This window comes from Tenebrio molitor, chromosome 1 (genome assembly GCF_963966145.1).
Source record: "Tenebrio molitor chromosome 1, icTenMoli1.1, whole genome shotgun sequence".
Taxonomy (NCBI): domain Eukaryota; kingdom Metazoa; phylum Arthropoda; class Insecta; order Coleoptera; family Tenebrionidae; genus Tenebrio; species Tenebrio molitor.
Window position 1 is genome coordinate 18,841,337 of NC_091046.1, and position 23,724 is coordinate 18,865,060.

General features: G+C 34.6%; 2 protein-coding genes across 2 annotated transcripts; one reads left to right on the forward strand and one right to left on the reverse strand.

Moving 5' to 3' along the window:
* The first annotated feature begins 6,316 nt into the window (after nucleotides 1-6,316).
* LOC138125067 (deubiquitinase DESI2-like) lies at nucleotides 6,317-10,588 on the forward strand. Its single transcript, XM_069040330.1, has 5 exons — nucleotides 6,317-6,638; nucleotides 6,694-6,875; nucleotides 6,925-7,039; nucleotides 8,701-8,842; nucleotides 8,896-10,588. Exons 2-5 carry the CDS (start codon nucleotides 6,695-6,697, stop codon nucleotides 9,070-9,072), a joined length of 615 nt encoding a protein of 204 aa, XP_068896431.1. The 5' UTR covers nucleotides 6,317-6,638; nucleotide 6,694; the 3' UTR covers nucleotides 9,073-10,588.
* A 32-nt stretch (nucleotides 10,589-10,620) lies between these two features.
* On the reverse strand, nucleotides 10,621-18,639 carry deltaCOP (coatomer subunit delta). The gene is made up of 10 exons (XM_069040321.1): nucleotides 18,484-18,639; nucleotides 18,346-18,385; nucleotides 18,064-18,287; nucleotides 17,827-18,006; nucleotides 17,175-17,383; nucleotides 16,958-17,119; nucleotides 16,693-16,903; nucleotides 16,420-16,634; nucleotides 16,162-16,366; nucleotides 10,621-10,878 (listed from the first exon to the last, which is right to left on the reverse strand). The coding sequence occupies exons 1-10, from the start codon at nucleotides 18,484-18,486 to the stop codon at nucleotides 10,789-10,791; spliced, it is 1,539 nt and encodes a 512-aa protein (XP_068896422.1). The 5' UTR covers nucleotides 18,487-18,639; the 3' UTR covers nucleotides 10,621-10,788.
* Nucleotides 18,640-23,724: the final 5,085 nt, after the last annotated feature.

Below are 23,724 nucleotides of genomic sequence, written 5' to 3' on the forward strand. Positions count from 1 at the left end.
TTTCACTCACATTTTCTAACGGCACTCGACCCGCCATTTTCTTTTGTTTAATATTGCCAGCGAGTATGGTATTCCTTTTAAAGCGTTTTATTTTATCGTTATTTAACCTCGCGTTTTGTTCTCTTTTATTTCCTCATTGTTTAATGTTGCGTTTTGTTTTGCTTATTTTATCATTGTTTAATGTTGCGCTCTGTGTTGCTAGATTTCGGAAAAGTTAAAGGTAAAATGTTGTAAGTACGATCACATGGGGGCTAGGTGACATTCAGGAGGTCGGAGGGGTTGTTTAGTCAAATTCCCGTGGGGGCGACGGTTATGTAGGACCGTATAACGGAGGTGGTACAAGTTCTGCTGTATGCGACTCTGAGAAGCTGACGTGAAGCCCCCGTCGCAGTTATAGGGATCTTGGGAGTTTATCGGAAACGGTTGGTTGGGGAAGGTGGAACAAGTTCTGCTCTACGCGACTCTGAGAAGCTCATCGTACAACCCCGAACGCTTATATCACTCGGAAATGGGTCGGTACACAGTAGTCCGACACGCGATACCCCGAGTACCTATAAATGTCGCTGCTTTCAAGACGATTCAGATTTTCTGAGTCCCCTCGCGGCCGAAAGTTTGTTACCTCCAGCTCTAAGTTCCCGTTGGCGTACCTTGACCGCGTAGTTTCAAATAACCATTGTTTTTGTCATTAATCTAATTGTGAAATATGAGTAATACCTGGGATACGGTTTTTGAAGAGGGTTTTTCATCCGTCCCTGTCTGTAATAACTGCCTTATAATTTGTTTACTTGTTTTGCAAGCTTTAAACTGTCATTTTGTTTGTCATGTGCCCGTTTTTCTGTTATTTTAAATATTGTTGCATTCATCTTGTCGTTTATCTTGTGATATACTCAACTAGTTAATTTCTTGTACCTCGTTAACCTTAATTTCTGGCTTTTGTATTCGTTTCAACTTCTTTTTCATCAAAGTTATTACAGGCATTTTTAATAAAAGGTATTTTGCGTCCCTCACATGTGTGTTTTATTTGCGGCACTCTTCCAACTGGAACCCTCACCGTTTGCATTCCGAACCTTTTCCGCCAAAAGAAAATCACAACGTAGGGCTCCTCCGATTCGATGACGATCACGACCACATTTGTTACTGTTTTGCGCAGGTTCAAATATTTGGCGGAAAAAGTAATGTATTCAAATCATTACAAACTCACCCTGAAATTTTTGGGAGACCATTCCCTATCACCCTGTATTTAACAATAAAGTTTTATTTACACAAAAGACGACCACAGCATTGCTACGGTTAATATCATAATATCACCACCCAAAAGTGATTAATCGAACAGAGATTGAGAACAACTGAATTCAATGAACGCTTACGATGAACTTAAACTAACTTAAGATAAGTCCAGCTAAAGTCGGTTTTTAAGATTGCTGCGGATAAGTCGTAAAACTGGGTTGTCATAAATCAATAATAATCACCGCTTAACACACGCATATACAAATTCCTTTTGTCGGGAAGATACTGTGCTCGGCTTACGTTAACAAACTGGCCATCCTCGTTCTGAAAGCTGTGTGCGGGCGTAAGAGTGAGAAAAAATGATGTTTGGAAGATGCTAGGTAAGGGTATTACTTTAGAGCAGGAAATCCAAAAAGTTGGATTGTAATATACCAATATCAGTAGAATAGCCTAGGCTGCTTATTAGTTATACTACTACTTTACTTTATTTTACCCTACGGGCTTTAAAGGATTCCTATACTTTACAGTTCTAAATAAACTTACAATTCCAAAATCATTCTTTTTTCTTTTTTAAATTAACCTACATTTTCTTTTATTCCCCACTCCTCTCCTTCTCTATCCTTTCCCTCCTCTTCCATACCTCTTTCATCCATCCTATCTCTCTTCCGTCTTCGTTCAGTATTTCTCCCCGTTCCTTTTCCTCCCTTTCTCTCATTTCACCGCATCCTCTCCACATGTGCTCGATCGTCTCTCTCTCCTCACGGCACATCCTGCACATTCTTTCCTCCTCCTCCATCCAGTACTTATTTTCTCTCTCTTCGTTCCCACATCTAAATCTCGCCATCATTTTCCTTTCTTTCGTGCTCTCTCTCCCCAGATACACCGGAACCTCCTCTGCCACGCACCTTTCATACTCCCTGTTGTACCTCGCTTCTCTGATTCTCTCCCTTCTCTCCTGCTTGTCCGTATCTCTGTCCCTCTCGCTCAGCTCCGCACACATCCATCTTCCTTCCGCTCTCATTCTTTCCACTTCCTCTCTGGCATACCCGTTCCTCCTACAGTACTTCTCTCTCTCCTTCTCATCCACGTTCTTTTTCTTTTCTCTATAGCACTCAGTCAGTATCCTGCATTCTGAACTGTCTGTTCCTTCAAAAGCCAAAAGTATAGTAGCGCCCTCTACCAAAAAACGAATATTTTTTAAATTAAATTAATGAAAAATCGTATTAATGTTTTTTTTTCTATCAATAATCTACTTTTTGAAGTAGTGTATGTAACATACAAATTACGATTCTTTTTAAAATGAGATTTGTACGCGGTTAAACCGCCAAATACACAAATGTATAGTGGCACCCTCTCAGGAACAGTAAAAATGCTTGCAACTGATGAACTCGACCAACCGTATTAGAGGCTTCGACTCTTATTAATCTAGGAAGCCGTGATCTTACCCATACAGTTGCCACATAAATTCTCGTACATAGTTGCCAGATTTATCCACAATTATTTTGAATCATCCAATATTTACATTTCGGTTTCGATTGCAAGATCGATGTTCAAGTAAACAATCCGATTGGTTTGATTCCCAATTTCACAATCAGCTGTCAAATGACATTTGTGCATGTAGGCAAATAAATTGGAATAGAAATAAAACAATTACTACATTTATTGGACAGATCACGAAACAACTCACAAAAGTAAAAGCAAATGTAATTTTTTTTTTAATTTACTGGATCGCGTTTTTCCAGATTTTTTTTCAAATCTTCCAGATTTTTTTTCAATTGAAAACAAAAAAAAGCATCAAGCAAATATGTAGCTCCTATTGTCAGTTATGATCGAGAGTGCATACAAAAATTATAATTTTTGAAATTTGTCCGAATTTTCCGACTTTCCTTTGTAATTGTCCCGATTTTTTTTTTTCGAAAACTTATCCAAAACCCTAACAAACAAAACAAAAAAAGAATTACGCATAGCCATCGTTCGAATCCTGAGTTATGGTCTTGAGTTCATACAATTTTAATTTAGTTTTTCCAGATTTTTCTCCAAATCTTCCAGATTTTTTTTCTATTGAAAACATTCAATTGAGTTATTTTCATCCCGGGGCATATCGAACAAAAAATAAAGAATTAATCCAAATATGTCGTTCCTATCGTCAGTCATGATCGAGAATGCATACAAAAATTATAATTTTTGCAGTTTGCCCGAATTTTTCGACTTTCCTTTGTAATTGTCCCGATTTTTTTTTCCTGAAAACTTTTTCACGACTATAACGAACAAAACAAAAAAATAATTATGCATATCCATCACAAAAAAGCACTTTCAGTTTTTCCCGAATTTTCCAAATTTCCGGGAAACTTTTCCAGTTTTTCTTTACATGAAAACCTCATACGGATTATTACAAACATTAAAAAAAAATCAGCCAAATCGTTCCCAACCGTTCCCACAGAAAAAAACACTTTCAGGTTTTTCCGAATTTTCCAATTTTCCGGGCAACTTTTCCAATGTTTTTTTCTTTTTAAACCACCCCTGAATTAAAGCGAACAAAAGAAAAAAATAAATATTCAAATCGGTCAAGCCGTTTTTGAGTTTTAGCGAGACTAACGAACGGCGATTCATTTTTATATATATAGATAAAAATAGCACCTTTAATCTTATTATTAGTATCATTTCAAGCGCAATAATTTTATCTTTCTATTGATACCATTACCTTACCTGTAAGTTCAATTGGCGAGCAGGAATCAGCAAAAACGTTCAATACAATGTTAATTGCCTATGTTCGAGTTTGAGAATGCACAGACTGTATATGTATAGTTAATTTGAATATACTCGTAAAACCAGGGCCCCCGCGAGGTCAAAAGGCGCCCGCGTGCGAGTTCATAATTTGGCGCCCTTTGGCGAAAGAGGAGATCAGGGGGGGGGTAAGTGCTTCATAATAGGAAATTTTTTAAGCCACGCCTGAAATTATAGTTAAAATCTCAATGAAAATATAAGTTTATCTACAAAATTGCGAGTCTCTTAAAATGTTTTAAATTTTCTTTTATCGTGCCTTTTTACCCCCTTTGTCACTTGGAATAAGTTTATTATCGGTTTGGGCTGCCCCGATATTTTCGACGACAATCTTTTTTTCCAAAGGTACCTACACAAAAAAAAAATCACCGGGAATCATCTTGCTACCGTGTCCAGCAAATATAATCAATTAAAATAAATAAGTCGGTTTGAAAGTATTTTTATTTAAACATAATTGGAATAATTTATGATAAAAAATCACCAAAACAATAGGAACTTACAATTTCTAGAAACTTTTGCAAGTTCTTGCTTTGAATCAAAAGGAAATAAAAACGATTTAGACATTTTGGGATAACGTATAATTTTTTTCGTGCATGAGCGCATTATTTGAGGCACAGGCGGCGAAGAAGCGAGTGCTTCATTTGCGCGAATGTGCCGAATACGTCTTCTCGCATCGAAGTTCGTACAATATTTTTTGAAAGGAATATTATGTCTGATTTGTCGTATACCCTTTGTGAATAGGGTGGCGGTTGTCCATGCGCTTGCCAAAGTGTCAATCGAACTAATAGCGATTTATTTTCACTCTTTCGAAATTTTCATCATCCAAATTGGAGAAATGGCATTTTGTAAACCACAGTTTATTGTTATCAAGTCAAATTATTTTCAGAATGCTCAAAAAGGCGAATGCTTTTTGGAACGTCGATTTCACGCACTAGTGCTTCAAAGTAATCCAAAAGCATTCGCACTAATGCGCTAACGTCGATTTCACGCACTAGTGCTTCAAAATGGTATGCGATCGCGAAATGTGATTTTGAAGGTAATGAGTTCAAAAAATATTTTTTTAACGTCCGGCAAAAAAGTGCAAGTTTTTTCATTCGTTTGCGTTCATAAAATATGTGATTTTTGATCGGCCAAGAAGCGTTAAAAAAAGTGCCGTAGCGGTTCATTTTTGCACGCATTTTAGGTTAAAAAATGTGTCGTAACGTGCAAGGGCGTAGCAATGATTTTTTGCTGGGGTGGGCCAGATTTTAAACCACATACAGATGATAGATAGATATTGCAGATGTATCTTGTTTTTAATGTGTTTTACTTTTATTCTGGGGTGGGCCAGAAGGATTCTGGGGCCACCTGGCCCCCCCCTTTGCTCCGCCCTTGGTAACGTGTCATTTTTTAACGCAATTAGGTATACAATTTTTCATTCATAATTAGTAGTTTTTTTAACGAATTCGTATGTAAATTGGGAATTTTTGGCATGAGTGGGCCAATTTAAAACGCGAGTAAAACGAGCGTTTTAAAGGTCCACGGGTTCACACAGGAGAAAATTTAAATTTTGAGTGTCGAAAAAATTGTTATCTAAACTTACGGGCGCCAAAAAAATTTTGTATGCAACTCGTTAGTAAAGTATCATTTTTTACTCGGCAAATTTTCTTTACTCACTTGTTGCATAAATAACTATTCTCGCACTCATTTCGTAAATATAAAATTTTAGTTTTATGTGCATGCAGTGTAATTTTTTTCTGTTAAAGTTTTAAAATGTGAAACACGTACAGCGTCGCCAAAAGGCTATTTGCCGCCCCTTGGAGATGCCGCCCGCGTGCACCGAACGCTTTGAACACGTACTTGCGGGGGCCCTGCGTAAAACAATAGCTCATTCAGTAAACTTTCAAACGTCGTCTGCGCTGATACCTAATAATAATTATCAATAATAACAATTATCAGCGCGGATGACGCTCTCAAACATATTTTTTTTAATAAAAATTGTTCCAAGTTCAAACCTCCCTGCCACGCGAGAATGCATTTAGCACATAGCCTAAGCACGCTCCGCCCCTAACTATTTAAGCGCGGATTTTAAATATTGACCTGACCTGAGCTGACCTGAAAAATGATGTGACAGCGTCCTTATATCGAAAATAATTATTATTTTGCACGTTTGAACCTGATATCTGCGGCCTGCGGCCGCCGCAATTTTGATCACCGAGCGGCGCGCGCTGTGCCAGTGCTTTGGCTATGTGTTAAATGAATTCTCGCCAAATATCCACAGATCAAATCTGCCAACCATAGAAAACAGAAAGCACTAGATTTAATTTTATTTTTTTGTCTAGTGCTCAGATAGTAATAAACTCGAGTTTAGTATTTTATATAACTATCATAATTATTTAATAATTATATAAACTTTTGTATTATTGCTGAATTTTGTAAATCTGGCATAGCGTCGCTAAGAGTGACGTTAAATGTCAATGTCAAAGTTGTCAAAATATAACCTGCTTCGTCGATTCGTTTTCGTATAAGTTTTTGGTTGTTACAATAATATTCTTTGTTTAGTTATTGCTTTTATGCGTTATGAATTAGAAAGTTAATTGAAAGTGTACTTGTAGTCCTTCCCTATTGTCCCACAGCAGAATAAACTCAGGGTGAGTATAACTTATAATATTTTGCAGACAGAAAACATATATTATTTTCTTACAGAATGTTTTCTAATGGCCTAACTTGCAACCTTCCATTCAGTTGTATGAGTGTAACAAGAGACTCGGGCTCAGATGAACTTCTTCCCAATAAAATGGCTCGTGAACCTGTTTTATTAAATGTTTATGACATGTACAAGATTAATGAATATACATCCAATATAGGTTTAGGTGTATTTCATTCTGGTAAAATTGAATACAGCATATAGTTACTTTGGTGATCATCTATTTATAGGTGTTGAAATATATGGAACTGAGTATGCATATGGTGGACATCAATATCCATTTACTGGTATTTTTGATATTAATCCACGAGATGAGAGAGATTTAGGAGATCAGTTTCGTTTTAGGTAAAGGTTATACAGGTTTTACATTTTTATACTATGTTTTATATGATTTTTCTAGCGCATAAACTTAAAAGTATTCTTGTTTTCTTTTAATATACATTATAGAAATTAATTACTTGTCATAAGAAATGACTATTTATAAAAGCTTTAATTTTAAATTTGCGAATTTTATATTTTGTTTATATTATGTACACTTCTGTTCATTGAAAAAGTATACACTTACATCTTGCTTGTGTACTGTCGCGAGCAAAAAAAACTGCTCATCAAAATCATGCTTTGATGCAATGGAAAATGCTCTTACGGTCTTAAATGTCATAACTAGGGTTAGGCGGAAAATAGTTGGCGCTCCCCACCAGTCCGCTACAGTGCCGCACCGCTATATTTTCGCTGCGAGCGTGAACCGTGGATCCTTTTATAATACGAGCGCGCTGCACTGGATCGTGATGGTGGGAGGTATTCTTGACGCCCTCACTATTTTTCGCCGAAGTCTAGTCATAACCTATCATCATGTTATCTGACATTAATTGACATTGATTAATTAATTTTTTGACACTTTGTTTACTTGGGCATAATCAGGCAGGGAAATTTTTTAATTTGTGACAATCTACCAAATTTTGAAATGACATTGATGACCAGAATTTTTTGCTCGGGGCAGTAAATCAGATTTACGAGTACCTAATGTTACTGTCATTGACTGGCAGATAACTGAAATAATTCGATTTCAGTCAAAGTAAAAGTGTACTTAATACCACCTCAATAAAGTATTATTCTTTTTAGAATTTGCGTTTATAATACGTCTATAGTCAGTAGGAGTCGTTTATGGCTTTATAAAAGTACACTGGCGGCCATTAGGAAACACCGGCCTAATCTAGTTTACTGGATATTTCTAATATTTGATAGTGTAAGCGTTATGTCATGAACTCATGTCACTCATGTCATCGTTGACCGCATTCAACAGACTGTCGCAACCGAAATTGATATGTCAACAACATTGTCAAAGTGACAAACAATTGACAATAGAAAAATCTTGATGTTTCCAAATTAATGGCCGCCACTGTACACTATACTTTAATGAAATTTTTAGCAATATTTCCAATATTAATGTTCAAACTCTACTTTTTAACATCTGTTGCAGATATATAAGGGTCATGATTGAAATCAACATAATAAATATTTAGAGAGAATTAAATTTTATGAATTGTTAACTATTGTAACCAATTATGAACTTCTTTGTGATAATAATAAATAAATATTATTATAACTCGGGCAGTGATTTTGTCACTAAAGTTGTGCTACACATTTTCACTGCTTTTGTTTTTCAGACCCACTCATAATTTTTAGTAATATGGTAGTTGATAATGGTATGTTATGAACACAAGAATGTGAGGAATATTTACACAGTTTCTCTGAAAACGATACTTTCATTACTTTTTTTTTTCAAGAAAGTAACTAGTAGAAAATAAATCATGGTTTCATTAGTTTTCATTTTCTACAACCTGGATATATTAAGATCCATTGTTATATTACATAATGTTCAACAAAAAAGTGTTTTCTCGTCTGCAATGTTGATCTTGTACTGAAAATAAGAAGAAAACAAATTTCGATTTTGTAAAAATATTCTAACATTTATACTTAAAATTAATGGTTGCTTATGTTTATTTTAGACAAACTATTCACATTGGCTACACTGATTTCACGGAGGAAGAAGTTAAAAGAATAAAAAACGAACTCGGAAAAGAATTTCGAGGTGATCGTTACCATCTAATGAACAATAATTGTAATCATTTCTCTGGAGCTTTTACTAAGGTTAGTATTATATAATATTCAGGCCAAAACAGTTAAATAAATGTTTATTTTAGATCCTTTGTGGTCAAGATATTCCACCATGGGTAAATCGATTGGCATATTTCAGTAGTTGGGTGCCATTCTTAGAACGTTGTCTCCCAAAGGAGTGGTTGATGCCAATGGCCTTGCAACATTCATTAAATCACAGGCAGGACTCAACTTGTTCAGAATCGTCGACATCGCCATATTAACCCTTGCCAACAATTGATAGGAAAGTTAAATAATTGAAATATGGTATACATGTATTACTAGTTTTTTGTTTTACCCATTTCAAATAATTTTTAACTAGTTTAATCCTAGATCCATAATTTATCATATTTTTTTATTATTATTTGTGAAAAAGACCTATTTGTTAGTTTATGTCGTATAGTTATGCCAAAGAATTATTTTCAATTGTTTATCCAGTACTACTTCATGGCAGATTTCCTATTATTTAACGATAATTTTTGTATCAATACTGGGATTTAACTAATTATATTAAAGTTGTAAGGTAGAATAAAGTTCGTCCAGTTTTTGAGAAATTTAATTATCAATTCTATAGAGCATAAGACTTTAATATGTGCTAAAATTGTAGTTTTGTCACCCACAGAAGAAACAAACTACCAATGTTGATTCAATTTCTAATCAATATACACATGCATCTGTACTGGCAATAAGCATAGTGCTTTAGTTTAAAGTTTAAACTGTGTTTAATGATTTTAACGCTGTTGTATATTATGCACAAAAATAAAATAACTCTTAAGACCCTCACATTTCGTTAATCGGGTTAACTTCCGTAGGAAGTCCAGAATTTTTACATACTTTGTTGCCACTTTTCTTATAAATAGCTTTGGAAAATATTATATGTCTTTGTAAAAGGTGACACGTATTATTTACAAAATAACAGTATTGGTCGCAGCTCAAATTTGAATAATAGGAAGTCTTCCGTTACAGCGGCTCTCAACCGATTTATAAATTCAAGGTAGTGACGGTGTAATGTTGTAAACCATTAAAAAAAAAACATTTTCTTTCATCCGTTGCTCGTGTTAATTTATAAATCGGCTTTTATTTTTTCAATTAACAAGTAACCAACACCACAGTAACATTTTTGATGTGTATTGGTTGGGATAAAGCAATTATTTTAATTCTACTGTAGATGACAATTTGTTGCAAATGATAAAGTACAAAAGTTTCAAATTGAAATTAACTGTACACATTTTCAAATGGTAGCAAGTTTTTCTCGAAATCAATTTTTAAACAGTCACGTGATAAAAAGTTAGATCGTTAATTAATTTGTCAAATAGGAATCTATTTAAATTATCTTTTTAACGTAAAAAATTGTGTTCATAAAATTGTAAATAATAAAAAACATGTTGAAATACATTTATTTTATTCAATAAATATATGTAAAGTAAGTTGAAAACATTGCATAGGGACCTTCTATGTTGTCCAAAAATATAAGACTGTGTTGTTTGTCGATGTTTATATTTCTACAGTACAAAAATATACAATTATTCGAGTAGGCCATGATTTAGGTGAATTTTTAATAGTCACTGGCCTATTTTGCAACATTATTTGGCTCAAAAACACATGAAGACTTTGCCAAGGACATACCTACAATTGCACTTCACATTTTATTTATTTTATTTTATAACAGTAGATTTTATTAACTCATGTTTACAGTTAATTTTGTGATTACTGTTTAATAAACATTTTATTCATTAAAAATATGTTTCATTCGGAGAAAATAAAACAATTAATTATAAATATACTCCTGACATACTTTATTTATATAGATAAAAATTAAAACAAACAAACTTCTTAAAATTTTGTACAAAAAGCAAGGATGAATAAAATATTAGTAATATTTATACAAGTGAATTTTTTATGTTATAATTTTATTAACTATAAGTACCCTACTGTGACACTTATACTATTTCATATTTGTCAGGGAACAAGCTAGTTTCAACAGAATACTTAACAGGAGAATCATCATCCACCAACAGCACATCAGTAATCTGAAATAAAAAACTACATACAGTTTATTGTGTCAATTATGATCATAAAAAGTAGAAAAACAAGTTTAGAAGATTGAAAATTTGATAATAAGTTTCATTATTAAGGTTCAGCTTAGATCAGTGTCGTCCATTATATCCCTTTCCTTCACTTATGATGTACGGAACAGCCAACATTGCTTGCAGCGTTTCCAGGTTGAATGGCAAGGGAAATCCTCTCAAAAAGGAATTTCTTTGATTTTGAATCGCGTGATTCCGCAAGCATTCGGGGCACTTCCAGATTCCGCATTATTATCGGAAATTTTTGCATTGTATATCAAAAATGTTATGTAATTATCATATCTACACATTTAAAATGAAAAAAAAAGAGTTAATTTATGTTTAGAGGCAAATGGCACTTCGGGCATTTCCTTTAGTTAATTTTTAGATAATTGTTCTGTATTTCAAGTTTAATTTCTTTTTACCGTTAATTTTTAGTCCTTCCATTTTGTCGCTATTAATATTACGTCAGGCATCTGTCAAATAGAGTAAATAGACCACAGAAATAGACCAACAGAATTTCGAGCGATCAAATTAATTTGTAATCCCGTCATCCATGGATTTGAATCCGTATGTCTTTTGAGATTGATATGTCGAGATCTAACCTGTGTTTATTGGAGCGTGGAGTTCAAGTAACGACATACGAGTTCGGATTCATGAATAACTCGATTACAAATTAATTTGATCGCTCTAAAGTGGGTACAGGTTGCAAAGACACACTTGTCATTTGCAACAGCATTTTTTCAATATTTCTGAACCAAATAAAGGCACAAAGGGACCAGAAAATCATAGTTTGGATTGAATATTTTCCATATAAGTGTGTCTTTGCAACCTGTACCGAGTTTATATACAGTTGGTGTTGCAAATAGCCGAATAAAAATGTTTTCTTAATTATTGCCAACTCTAACAGTCCGTTTTGATCACCTTGTATTTAGGTCAAAGTCACCTAAGTATTGTATTGCTTTCCGGCAAATTACACTTTTCCCATTAAAAATTATTTTGGAACTTGGAACTCATTTATGGTTCGCAATGGCGAACTATAAACCTAAGTTCAAAGATTTGACAATTTTAATAAGTGCATTAACATATTTTGTAACAGTCTGTTAAAAAAAAAGAAATGCAAATCAGATTCAAAATGGTTGTGGATAAATATGGCAACTATGACATATGACATGGGCGAGTTCAATTCGAGTTTAAACCCCGTTCGGGAGTTCAGCGGTAGTTGGGTGTTTTTCAATGTAAGATCTGTAGATGGACGCAGTTCAAACTATCTCAGATTTGAACGGTCAAAGACGACCGTTTAAACCTAGTTCAGCCAATGAAGTAGATAGATAGAAGGGCGTTCGCTTTTTATCACGATCCCAGTTTGACAGCTTGACAGACAGGTGATAGGTACTATTGGGGACACGGAAAACTGGGCAGATGTGTCATTCAGTTGTCAAAATCTCTAAACCATACCTTAGCTACTCATAACCAAGCTTAAGTTAATTTGACAGTTTTTTTGAAAATATCAATCATAATGACGGTAAAGGTGCATTTACAATGACACTTTTTGAAATGACAAAACAGACTGCCCAGGATTCCATGTCCCTCATTGTACACGAATATGGATTTAGTGGAAATTTTTACCGACGACGAAGAAATCCTTGAATAAACAGCGAGGGGCAAAAGTAACACAACAATTCGATATATCGTTTATGATTTATCGAATTGTTGCGTTACTTTTGCCCCTCCTGTATAAGTATATAGATTGGCCACGACGGCCCTACATAATACGAGACAGAAGAGACCATTTTACCGAGTGGGACGAGTACGATTTCTTTGTGCGGTTCCGCCTAGGAAAAGGGACTGTGCAGATAATTTTACATCGAATTGAAGGTAATTATAATAAAAACAATTACCTACACCATTTCAGGCGTAATTTTGGTTAATTTATGCTACAATGGTGAAACCACATTTCCACGTTGTCGTCAGCTGCTCGTCACAAGGAGTATAGAATAATAGGGAGGGGACAGACGGCCGGCCGAGTGAAGTCGCCTTAAGAAAGTAAATCAAATCACTTGCATTGTGATATTTAGTGTGGTTTTCTAGTTTCTCATACTCTGAAAACATTTGTGATGCAAAAAAAATATATAGTGTATTATTTTCCTGCAGTTTTATTGTTAATTCCCATCTCAAGTAGTGTTAACTGGGGCGTACCTCACGGGTTGCATAAAATTGCACCCGTTTCCTTGTCCCTCACCGCTTCAATTTACCGCGCCCATAAGCTTGCGTATGTCCCCTCCCTATACTTCTATACTCCTTGGTTCGTCACAACGTCACAACATAAATGAAACGGCGAAATCACAAATCAAACAACATAACCACACATTTACTGCCAACGTAAAAAAAAAATAAACTTAATCCCCGATCAACTGAACGCGGATCACAGATCATTCGAAAAACACTAGATTTTTGTAAACTTGGTTCAATACCCGAACGGCGATCAGTTGAACTTGGGTTTAAACTCGAATTGAAAAACTCGCCTATAGGCGAAACAAATGACCGATGGTGGCGCTGCAATCGTGACAAATATGGCCGTCGTAAGAAGTACATTAGGTTATTTCGTTTCTGTTTTTGTTATTGTGTACGATGGTGTACCTTAGTTTTGAGGATTTTTTTTCTTATTTGGAGGCAGAACCCTCATTTCAGTGTGTTGGGAAAGGGCAGAGAGTCTTAAAAAGTGTCACCAGAGTGGTTTTATTTGCTCTGTGCCTGAAAACTTAAGCATCCATGCCAATCAACTTTTTCTTTTAATCCAAATCTGTTAAAATGTAGGTACCAATTTAATGAAAAACTAAGGAAGATTAAACGTTCATATTGAATGAACTTTTGAGGTTATAGATTTACTTTTTAGTTATTAGCCGTTGACGATTGTTTTAAATACGCAGCAGGCCAAGATATTTTTTTTGTTAGATTGCAGTCAGGTCCTGTCACATACTACGTGACAAAGAAAGGTAAACACCCAGTACTTAGTTTTATTTCAATAAGTTTTTGCGGGCAAATGTGTTTTGGGTCAGATAAGAATAAGTAACTATTTTGAACCAAATAAAGGCACAAAAGGACCAGAAAATCATAGTTTGGATTGAATATTTTCCATATAAGTACAGTTTTAAAGTAATTTCAAATGACTAATGCCATAAAAGTGCTGTTGCAAAGGCAAAGTGGTTTTTTGCAACTTGAATTAACTTCAGTAAATAGTAAATACACATGTAAGAACCACGAGGTATACTTCACAAAGTAATTCAACCAGGTTCCGCCAGAGGTCACTTTAGAACATTTCGTTCGCCTATAGTTGACCATTTTGAATCATCCCAAAGTTGCCATATTTATCCACAACCATATTTCAACATCTGACAGAAGTGAAGCGCCCATTTTGTGGGGCCCTTATCGGCGGAAATTGGCCCTTTTTCGGAAACATTTTCATGTACATATTTGCTAATGTATTTTTAATGAAATGAACAGGTCGGTTATAATACAGCAGGTCGTATACTCCATTCTTTATCTTGGTGAGTGGTCTTTGGGAAATTTTCAGCCGTCAAGTTGAATTTAGGAGTTTTTGAAAGTTCCAATGGAAAAGTGCGTTGGTAGTTGTTGAAAAATATTCAAATATTACAATAATGTACTTACAGAGACGCCGCAAAGTCTTTCTATTTATTATTTTCCTGGTTAAATTGCTCATGATTCATATGGACCGAGACCACCGACACATAACCTCAAACGTGTCATCTTCATATCGCATCGTTTTCAAAAATTTTAATAACTTGCTTGGGAATTTCAAAATGTTCTAGATCGGCCACACACTTTCCGGTCAAATTTGATTCGGTTCATGGTTTAAGAATCCGGTTAATTTCTCACACCCAAACTTCTTTGCAACATTGTCCGGCACGGGACGGGAATAATGTTCGGTCGACGCTCGACGCTCGGATTGACCGACGACGGACGCCGATAATTTTCATATCGGGAACGGTTGAATTTAAGAATCGATGTGTACGGCTTATATATTTACATTTCGCGACATAAGATTGTGAGATTTGGAGATGAATGCTTGACGAAGATTCTGAATTCGAATAACAGCGATGACAGTTAATATTTGATTTACACGACACACAAATTTGGTGGAAAAAGTAAAACTTACAAAGCTACCCATGGCTTGCTTGATCTCATCAACCACTCACCAAGATAAAGAATGGAGTATAGTACAGCGTGATCAACAATGACTGAGTCTGTTGGCAATGAAACAATTGAAAATACTGGTGATTTTTATCTAGTAATTGGCACTGACCACGCACTGACCGGATTTTTTCACTTGAGATGACATTAAAAACATTCTTGGTAATGCAGGTTATGTTTATACTATTACAAAAATTAACCTTCGTTGGTAAATTTTAAATTTGCCAAATTTCATTGTTACCAACAGACTCAGTCATTCTTGATCACTCCGTAGAAACAATACAATTTTTGTAACGAGTATTCAAATAAATTTGTATACTTCGTCCAGGGAGGGATTGGGAGATTTTAAATTGTAGACTTTTAACTCAATACTACAAAATGAACTAGAATACATTAATTAGAGCATAATTTCAGGGCAAAAATGTTAATATTTGTTCACGTTGGAATAAACATCAGTGGTGCAAATGACCTGACCTATTACTATGACAACTCATATGAAAGTTAATGATGCCAAATGTGTGCGACTTGCACCACTGATGTTCAATCCAACGTGAACAGGATTATACTGCTTGAAGGATATATTTCAAATTTTACGTGCACTAGGCACTACTTTCTCTACGTAGAATTTAATGACTTTCACATCAACCAATCTCTCGCTGGACTGACTTTAGTGACATAGGCCGTGTATTTTTTAAATTATTTGATTTTTAATTTATTTTTTTCTGTTTTTGTTGATAAACTTCGGATATATAATCTCATTTGGATCGTACTTTAATTTGTTGTGAGAAATGACAAATTGCTGTTTTGTCCACTTTTTCGTCCTACATTTCTTGTTTCACTAAATATTTGAAACCTGCGCCATGTGTTAAAAAATTAAAAGCGAGCACTAAGCCGTTAGACCACAAAGTTTTTTGAACACATTACTGTAATTGAACTGATAGTGCTTCAATTTCACATGCTCTTTAAATAAATTTTCACATTTAGTTGTTCACTCAAACTATTTTTAAATGAACCGAATTAAAACAAATAACTTACCCTGATGCTTGCATATGCTGATTTTGAACTAAATGAAACAATCAGTGGGAAAAAATCATTTGGTGTGGCGCGCGGCGCATTGAATTCTAAAGAGCCTGACTTGTTGTTTGAATCAATCAAAGGTAGATTCCACAATAATTGATTACGCCTTGATTCATGTGTATATGAACCATCACATTCACCAACTACTGGATTACACCCCATCCTAAAATAATTCGGGTATTAATAAATTCCGCATATTGTAAATCACATTTTTACGGTAGGGGAATGGAAATATTCACATCTGTCAGTTCCAGGCTTGAATCGGCAAGTTCATATTCTATATTGACATCGCAACTACCATCACCAACCTCAGAGGGCCAACAATTTATCAAAAGTGGGACTAAACTTTCATCTGTGCTTTGCAATCTCCATTTAAGCACCCCAACATCTGTATGTAACGGGAATGGTTTTGAAGGTTGTTTTAATCCAATCTGAAATGAGGAAATTTGATTTTTTTGATTAATAAAAATCTTATCATTATTTTTTTACTTGAGAACGTAACTTAAACAGTTCCTTATCTACATTGGGATGAGTTTGTAACTGGACACCACGACTATCTTTATTTTCTAACTGTACGCGAATTCGACCCCACTTTTCATCGCCAATATGCAAAGTCACCAGACCTAATAACTCAAACTGCTGCACACCACCGTCACGACCCATTCGAATAATTAATTTTTCTTCCAATCTCAAATGAACACTAAAAATGAATTAATTGAATTGTCACTAAAATGTTGTTAAATCTACAACTTACTCGTTAATATCTGATTTTATAGCGGGAGCTTTAGTTCCCCCCTGTGAAATACTGCTGTTTATTTGTGCAATCACATTTTCACCTTCAGATTTTAGTTGGTCTACAAATGATTCAACATCATGACCTTTTCCTCCCAGTTTCATTCCACGACCAGTAGGTTTTCTGTAATAATTATGAAGAAAATTAATCATTTTAATATGAATAAGTTAATATGTACTGTGGTGCAGAGTATGCTGGCAATTTGACATCATTTGAAATGTTAGCAATGTCTCCTACAGAAGGTGCTGGAGTATAACCGGATGAGCTACCGAAGCCTCCACTGTTGACAAATGATGGTTTAACACCTTTTTTCGCAGCTTCCATTCGCTGACGTTGTAATTCTTTTGCTTTCTCACGCATTTTATTTTTAGCTTCTCGTTCTTGTGTCTAAATGAAAATAAAAAATTAGTGCAACATGCAACAGTGTGAATTGATAATTTATACAAAAATCCTCAACAACTGATCTTGTTAGGTTACATATAAGAGGATTCCATAAAAATTCCACATCAATATAATGAAAACTACAGAAAAATTTGCAAGAAATAATTAAATAAAATACTTTCTTTAAACTTCAATTCAATCATCTAATTAGTATATTACACTGCAACACATTAATATTTTTTAAATTTGGCACATTAACAAGAATAACTGAATGATTACAATAAATTAGCAAGATATTTCACAATTATGTAATATGTATTATTAAAAAAAAAAACCATATTACTTCTTTATACATACTTCATTGACTATAACATTAAAGAAGACTTATGGTTTTATCTCAAAGGCTGTCTTCATAACAAACTTTCTTGGTTGCAAAATATAAACTTTACCTGTCTAACAGCCTGATAAACTCTTTCTTCATGCGAGTCCATTTCGACAAATGTGCGGATTTGTGTTAAATTAACACTCTCACGATATCCAAGGGCAACAATTTCATCAAAAGCAAATATTAATGAAAATGCATTTTCAGCAATTTCATTTTCCTCAAGAGACCGACAATACTCAGGAATCTATACACAATAACATCAAAATTCCATATTTCACACAAAAAAGAATCAATTACTTACTACTTTAGCAAATAATCTTAAAGTTTCTAAATCCTCTAAAATATTGCTTGCCCGTGTAGTTATCAGAAGCATGTAGAGACGTTCAAGGGGTTGATACACATATCGCACTGAATCTGTTTCCACAAATGTGTGTTGTGTACCTGTGGGTATCAATTTTGGAAATGCTGCCAACAAACCTTCTATACGAGCTTTTGTCATCTCAACAAACTGCCGAGACACTATGGCTAAAATAATATAATCGTGAATTCAACATATCTTTCATTTTTGTCTTGTCCTGCTTACTCTTCCCGGCTTTGGTGCAAACTGCGGCGGCTATGAGCACCTGAAATCATATGTTTAGTTTTGTAAAAAGCACTTTAAAAAATTAAAGAAACCGTATATGGTTTTTCGACTTGAGTAATGCAAAAAGTTTTATCTTACCATTTTAAAAACTGTTGAGAATCCGCGGTTCTGATATATTCAAAATTTAATATTACAAAACATTACACCCTATTGTAAGATGACGTTGACTTGTGCTTTGCTGTTGAATGACAAAAACAGTGACGTGACTGATATTCAGAAAGCCAACCTCGCAAGATCAATGTAACAAAGCACATTAAGTTTAGGCGCGAAATATAAAAAAGGTTAATAATATTCAAATAAATTAAAGTACAATACAGGATTAGTCACGAGAGAATTCCGATGAAAATTTCGTTATATGCAACCGAAACTACAATTTCCAATGGTTTCTAGCTTCCTGAATTTATAAAAAGTATGTAATACTTAAATCAACGATTGCTGGCCCTTATTGTCTGGCATGTCAGTTTTCACAGTCTGCAAATATTTCATTTTTGTTGTATCCATGGAAATGGGGGAGAAAAATCAAAGCCATGTTGCCGTACGTTATTTTAGGTAAAACGGACATAAAATTACTATTTGGAAATGCTGGAAGTAATGAAGAAAATAATTGCAAACCTGATCACAATCGTTCAAAATTATTATGCCAATGGCTAGGAAAAGACAAATAATGGAAATCTTTTTTAATATTTAAAATAAATGAGATTAAAGCTGCACCTTTTGAGCCCCCATATCTTCAAATTTAAGAGGTATAGAATTTTTTTATTATTTTTCTCATTATTTTCTAACATGAGTTGACATTGCCCCATTGAGTTGTTCCGCGAATTTTGGGGCACTCAGTATAATAACTTAGATAGAGGTATCTCGCACGGATAATGAAATAATCGCAAAAATGTGATTTTGCACCCCTATTCTCCAGTATGGCGGGGCGAGCGGCAACCCCCCAAGGTCGCAAACTCAACAACATTAATAATATGCCTGATAGAAGATACCTGCCAAGTATAAACTTTTCTGTACCTTTTGCAAGGTAAAACTCCCTATTGATTGGACTATTGTGATAAACGCAGTAATTTCAATATCAAGTTTGTCTTTTTACGAAGAATAATTAAAACTTTACTGTATACTACTTTTTTCTTCGACTATACAGAACTGGCTCCCCAGAGAAAAAAGGGAGCCTCAGGGCGAATATATTAACGTGTATTTTGAAGAAAAAAAGTCCTATCTTAAATGATAACCGAGAAAAGACATTCTTAAGTTGACCAATCAGAGTTGAGCACCATTAAGGTGGGATAATCGCAATTTTGCGTTGCCTAGGTTTCCTTTTTATCCGTAAACCTCTATAATTCTGTCCATGAGATTTGGTCTACTATATTTATTAGAATGATTGTTTACGTCAGTTTGACATTTGTTATACAATTTCGCTGCGATATTTAATTCAAGTGTATCATTCAACATGTATTCTTCCTCTGAGTACGTAGATATGATTCTTACTTTTGCACGATGTGGGAACAATGCACGTGAAGCAGTAAGGTTGTACCGTGAACAATTTCCGCAAAGACAATGTCATCCGGATCATAAAACAATCCTGAAATTAATCGCTCGGAGTCGAGAAACGGGTCAGATGCAGCCAGTTCGAAGAAAAGTTGGGGGTGCTCCAAGAAATGTAAGGACTGTCGAACACGAGCAAGCCGTATTGAATGTCTTTGAGGAAGACGGCACCCGGAGTATTCGAACAGTTTCTCGTGAAATGGGTTTATCCAAGAGTACGGTGCAGAGAGTTCTAGCTGATAATAGGAGGCATCCGTACCACTATACACGAGTACAACATCTTCTGCCAGAGGATTATCCAATTAGGCGAGAATTTTGTCTATAAACCATGCTGATGCACACTTCTTGTCACGGATACTGTTTTCTGATGAGTCGCTATTTTGCCAGGAAGGTTGTTCCAATTATCACAACCTTCATATCTGGGCAGAGGAAAATCCAAGAGAATTATTTCCCAAAGGTTTTCAACATAGGTTTTCTGTTAATTTGTGGACTGGGCGATTGGGCGATCGTTTGGCAAGTATAAGTGTGGGGGATCCTTCCATTTGCTAAAATTCCGAATCTCCCGTTCTAGATTGAACCGTTTGAATTCCCCGCAAGATTAACGGGGGCAAGATATGCTCAGTTCATTGGCATGGAGCCACCGATTTACTTGAAATTGTACCTCTTGCTTATCCCATAAATTCAGAGTCTGATCTGAGAGTTCGAATTCAGGAGGCTTTTGTTTCAGTTACTGAAGATATGATAACTAACGCTACTATAGTTTGTCCAGCGAGAGATTGGTTGACATAAAAGTCACTAAATTCTACGTAGAGCAAGGAGTAGCTAGCGCACGTAAAATTTGAAATACATCCTTCAAGCAGTAACATTTTTGCTCTGAAATTATGCTCTAATTAATGTATTCTAGCGCATTTTGTAGTGTTGGGTTAATTTAATACAATTTTAAATCTCCCAATCTCTCGCTGGACGAAGGTTACAAGAAGTTTGTTACGTAGAGCACAATTGTGCATACAAATGAATGGTGGTCATTTCGAACATCTGCTTTAACATTATTACCTATTTAAATAAATAGTTCTTTTTAGAATCGCCATTTTTATTGTTTTATTTCGAAGTTATTATCTTTTGCAATTGTCCAGTCTTGATGTTGATGACAGATAAACGTCAACGGATTTTTATATCAGAAAACGTCAAAATTACAGTTGCCCAAACATTTTATTGATTTGTACGATATCAGAGATTTTTTGTTGTTGTTTAGCAACCGATCGGATTTTTTAGTGATACCTGAGGACGAGCTTCCGGGATTGGTGAAATTAAAAACTTTATAACTCGGTAATTTGAGCTAGGAGAAAATTTATTTTAGTCAATTTAGAGTCTCTTTTGTTGTCGGCACATGCCTGTTTTCTCTGGGGAGCCAGTTCTGGGACACCCTGTATAAACAAAAAGATCAATACGATAAGAAACTAACACTATGATCAATTGATCACTTACCAATTCATGAAAATACGACAACGTAACACTTTTATTTTCAGTTGTAACCTTATTTAGATCCTCCTATTGTTTGATTGTCTCGTTTGATTTCAGATACCTGCCTTTTGATTTTTCCGGTATTAAGCTATTTGAAGCTTGTTCTGCTTCATTTAAGACATCTTCTGGTAAAACACAATCATTCAAACACATTTTGCGAAATTGCTACTTTTATAAACAACCAAATGTAACTATGACACCTGAACATATCATGCAAACGCGATTTCCAACTCGAAAAAACTTTTTTTGTGCTTAACAGGCTTAAAAATGATAATAGGGGTTGCTTTTTGTGGGTGTCAAGCGGCGAAGGTGACGATATACTCAAAGGATGAAATAGGGGTGAAGCGGCGAAGGTGAGGGTATTTTCAACTCGAAAAAACTGTCTTTTTTTCTTAACAGGGTTGAAAATGGTAGTAGGGGTTGGTTTTTGTAAAATTAAATTAAACAGGAATTTTCTCCTTGTTTTGAAGATCAATTGTACAAAATTTCATCAAGATCGGAGTAAAACTGTAGACTTGCATACAAAATATAACGGGTGATTCAGTTTGGTATTCGCGGCCTTACATCTTTTTTGTTTTAAGAAAAAAGTATAGCAAACCATATACATTTGTAAATCGCTTGTGGAACTACAGTAGATGATGCTGTCAAATCTTCTCTACGATGACATATGTCAAAGTTAAAACAGTCAACTTTTTTTTTAAATAGTACACTATACATTTCCTAGGCTATTCTTGTAAAGCTTTTTTTTCTACATTTGAATGTGTAAAAAAAGTTGACACATCAGAAAAAAAAACCAGAAAAATAATAAAATATGATTTAATTTATTCGAAAGCGTTATTTTCTAAAAAGAGCTAGTAAGCCAAACATTTGTAAATTCGCATTATGTTGGTTCCCTGCATGTCACTATTTACAAGACAACCACGTAGCCAAAAAATAAAATGATTTGACCTTGTTTGTTTTCAAGCCTCGGGTGCTCCTCGGCCAGAAAATTGAGACTCGGACGAAATACCAAATCCATACTGAATTTACTATGCTAAATTCGCGTTATGTTGGTTCCCTGCATCTCACTATTTTAAGAATTACATAGCCAAAAAATAAAATTATTTGACAGTGAAATACCCGATCCATCCTGAATTTACTTTATTCGAATATTAGAATTTACACTTATTCGAATTTTACATAAAGTCGGTACAGGTTGCAAAGAAGCATCTGGCAACCGACATTGAGAAATTTGCCTAATGTAACGATGTTTGCAACGACTGCAACAGTTACTTGTTTGGTGTGCGTCAGGATTCTAGTTACATTTTTTTAACTGTCAAACGCACTGTCAAATTGCTGACTTTTAGGTTATGTGTATTAAACGTTCTCCTTGTAAAATCAATTTGACAGGGATTTCAAATCTCATGAAAGAAAGAAGCGCCAACGTCGCCAACTATAAATGTTGTAAATTACCAGAAATGTTACCAACATAATTTTTTTCCCCTGCTTCTTTGCAACCTGTACCGACTTTAGTCACGTATTCAAATATTCGAATAATTCGAATACGATTCCCAAGACTCATCATGTCATTCATGCACTATCAAAATTCAACTACCTACATATTTTCATCGTGTATGCATTCAAAGCGGTATAGTCAGGAAGAAGTTATTAATGTCAAATTTCAATTGTCTCCATGGCTAACTAACTCTTTTTAGAAAATAACACTTTCGAATAAATTAAATCATATTTTATTTTTTTTCTCGATTTTTTCCGATTGCAAGTGTCAACTTTTTTTACACACTCAAATGTAGAAAAAAAAGCTTTACAAGAATAGACTAAGAAATGTATAATGTACTATTAAAAAAAAAAAATTTGACTGTCTTAACTTTGACATATGTCATCGTAGAGAAGATTTGACAACGTCATCTATTGTAGTTTCATAAGCGATTTACAAATATGTATGGTTTGCTATACTTTTTTCTTAAAATAAAAAAGATATAGGGGCGCGAATACCTATCTGAATCACCCGGTATAAACAGACATTCAGTTTTAGATACAGGGTGACTGATGAAAAACCTTTGACGCTGTATCTTACTTATTCTTTATCCGATTTGAAGAAATGACACTTCAAATGAAATAGTTCGAAAAACACTTCATTATTATCCTATTCGATATTTTTTTCGACATCTATTTTTTGACAGACGATAGCCAACTTTTTTTTTTTCAAATTACACTCTATATATTTTTTTATTCGTTCTTATAAAGAATCTTCTTCTA

What these genes read in the sequence shown, in the direction of transcription:
- LOC138125067 (XM_069040330.1), top strand. Translation starts at nt 6,695, where the DNA reads ATGTTTTCTAATGGCCTAACTTGCAACCTTCCATTCAGTTGTATGAGT. An exon ending in GGAGATCAGTTTCGTTTTAG is followed by an intron (nt 7,040 to 8,700) that starts GTAAAGGTTATA and finishes TGTTTATTTTAG; the next exon opens with ACAAACTATTCACATTGGCT. An exon ending in TCTCTGGAGCTTTTACTAAG is followed by an intron (nt 8,843 to 8,895) that starts GTTAGTATTATA and finishes TGTTTATTTTAG; the next exon opens with ATCCTTTGTGGTCAAGATAT.
- deltaCOP (XM_069040321.1), bottom strand. An exon ending in ATAAAATCAGATATTAACGA is followed by an intron (nt 16,904 to 16,957) that starts GTAAGTTGTAGA and finishes ATTCATTTTTAG; the next exon opens with TGTTCATTTGAGATTGGAAG. An exon ending in TGTTTAAGTTACGTTCTCAA is followed by an intron (nt 16,635 to 16,692) that starts GTAAAAAAATAA and finishes TCCTCATTTCAG; the next exon opens with ATTGGATTAAAACAACCTTC.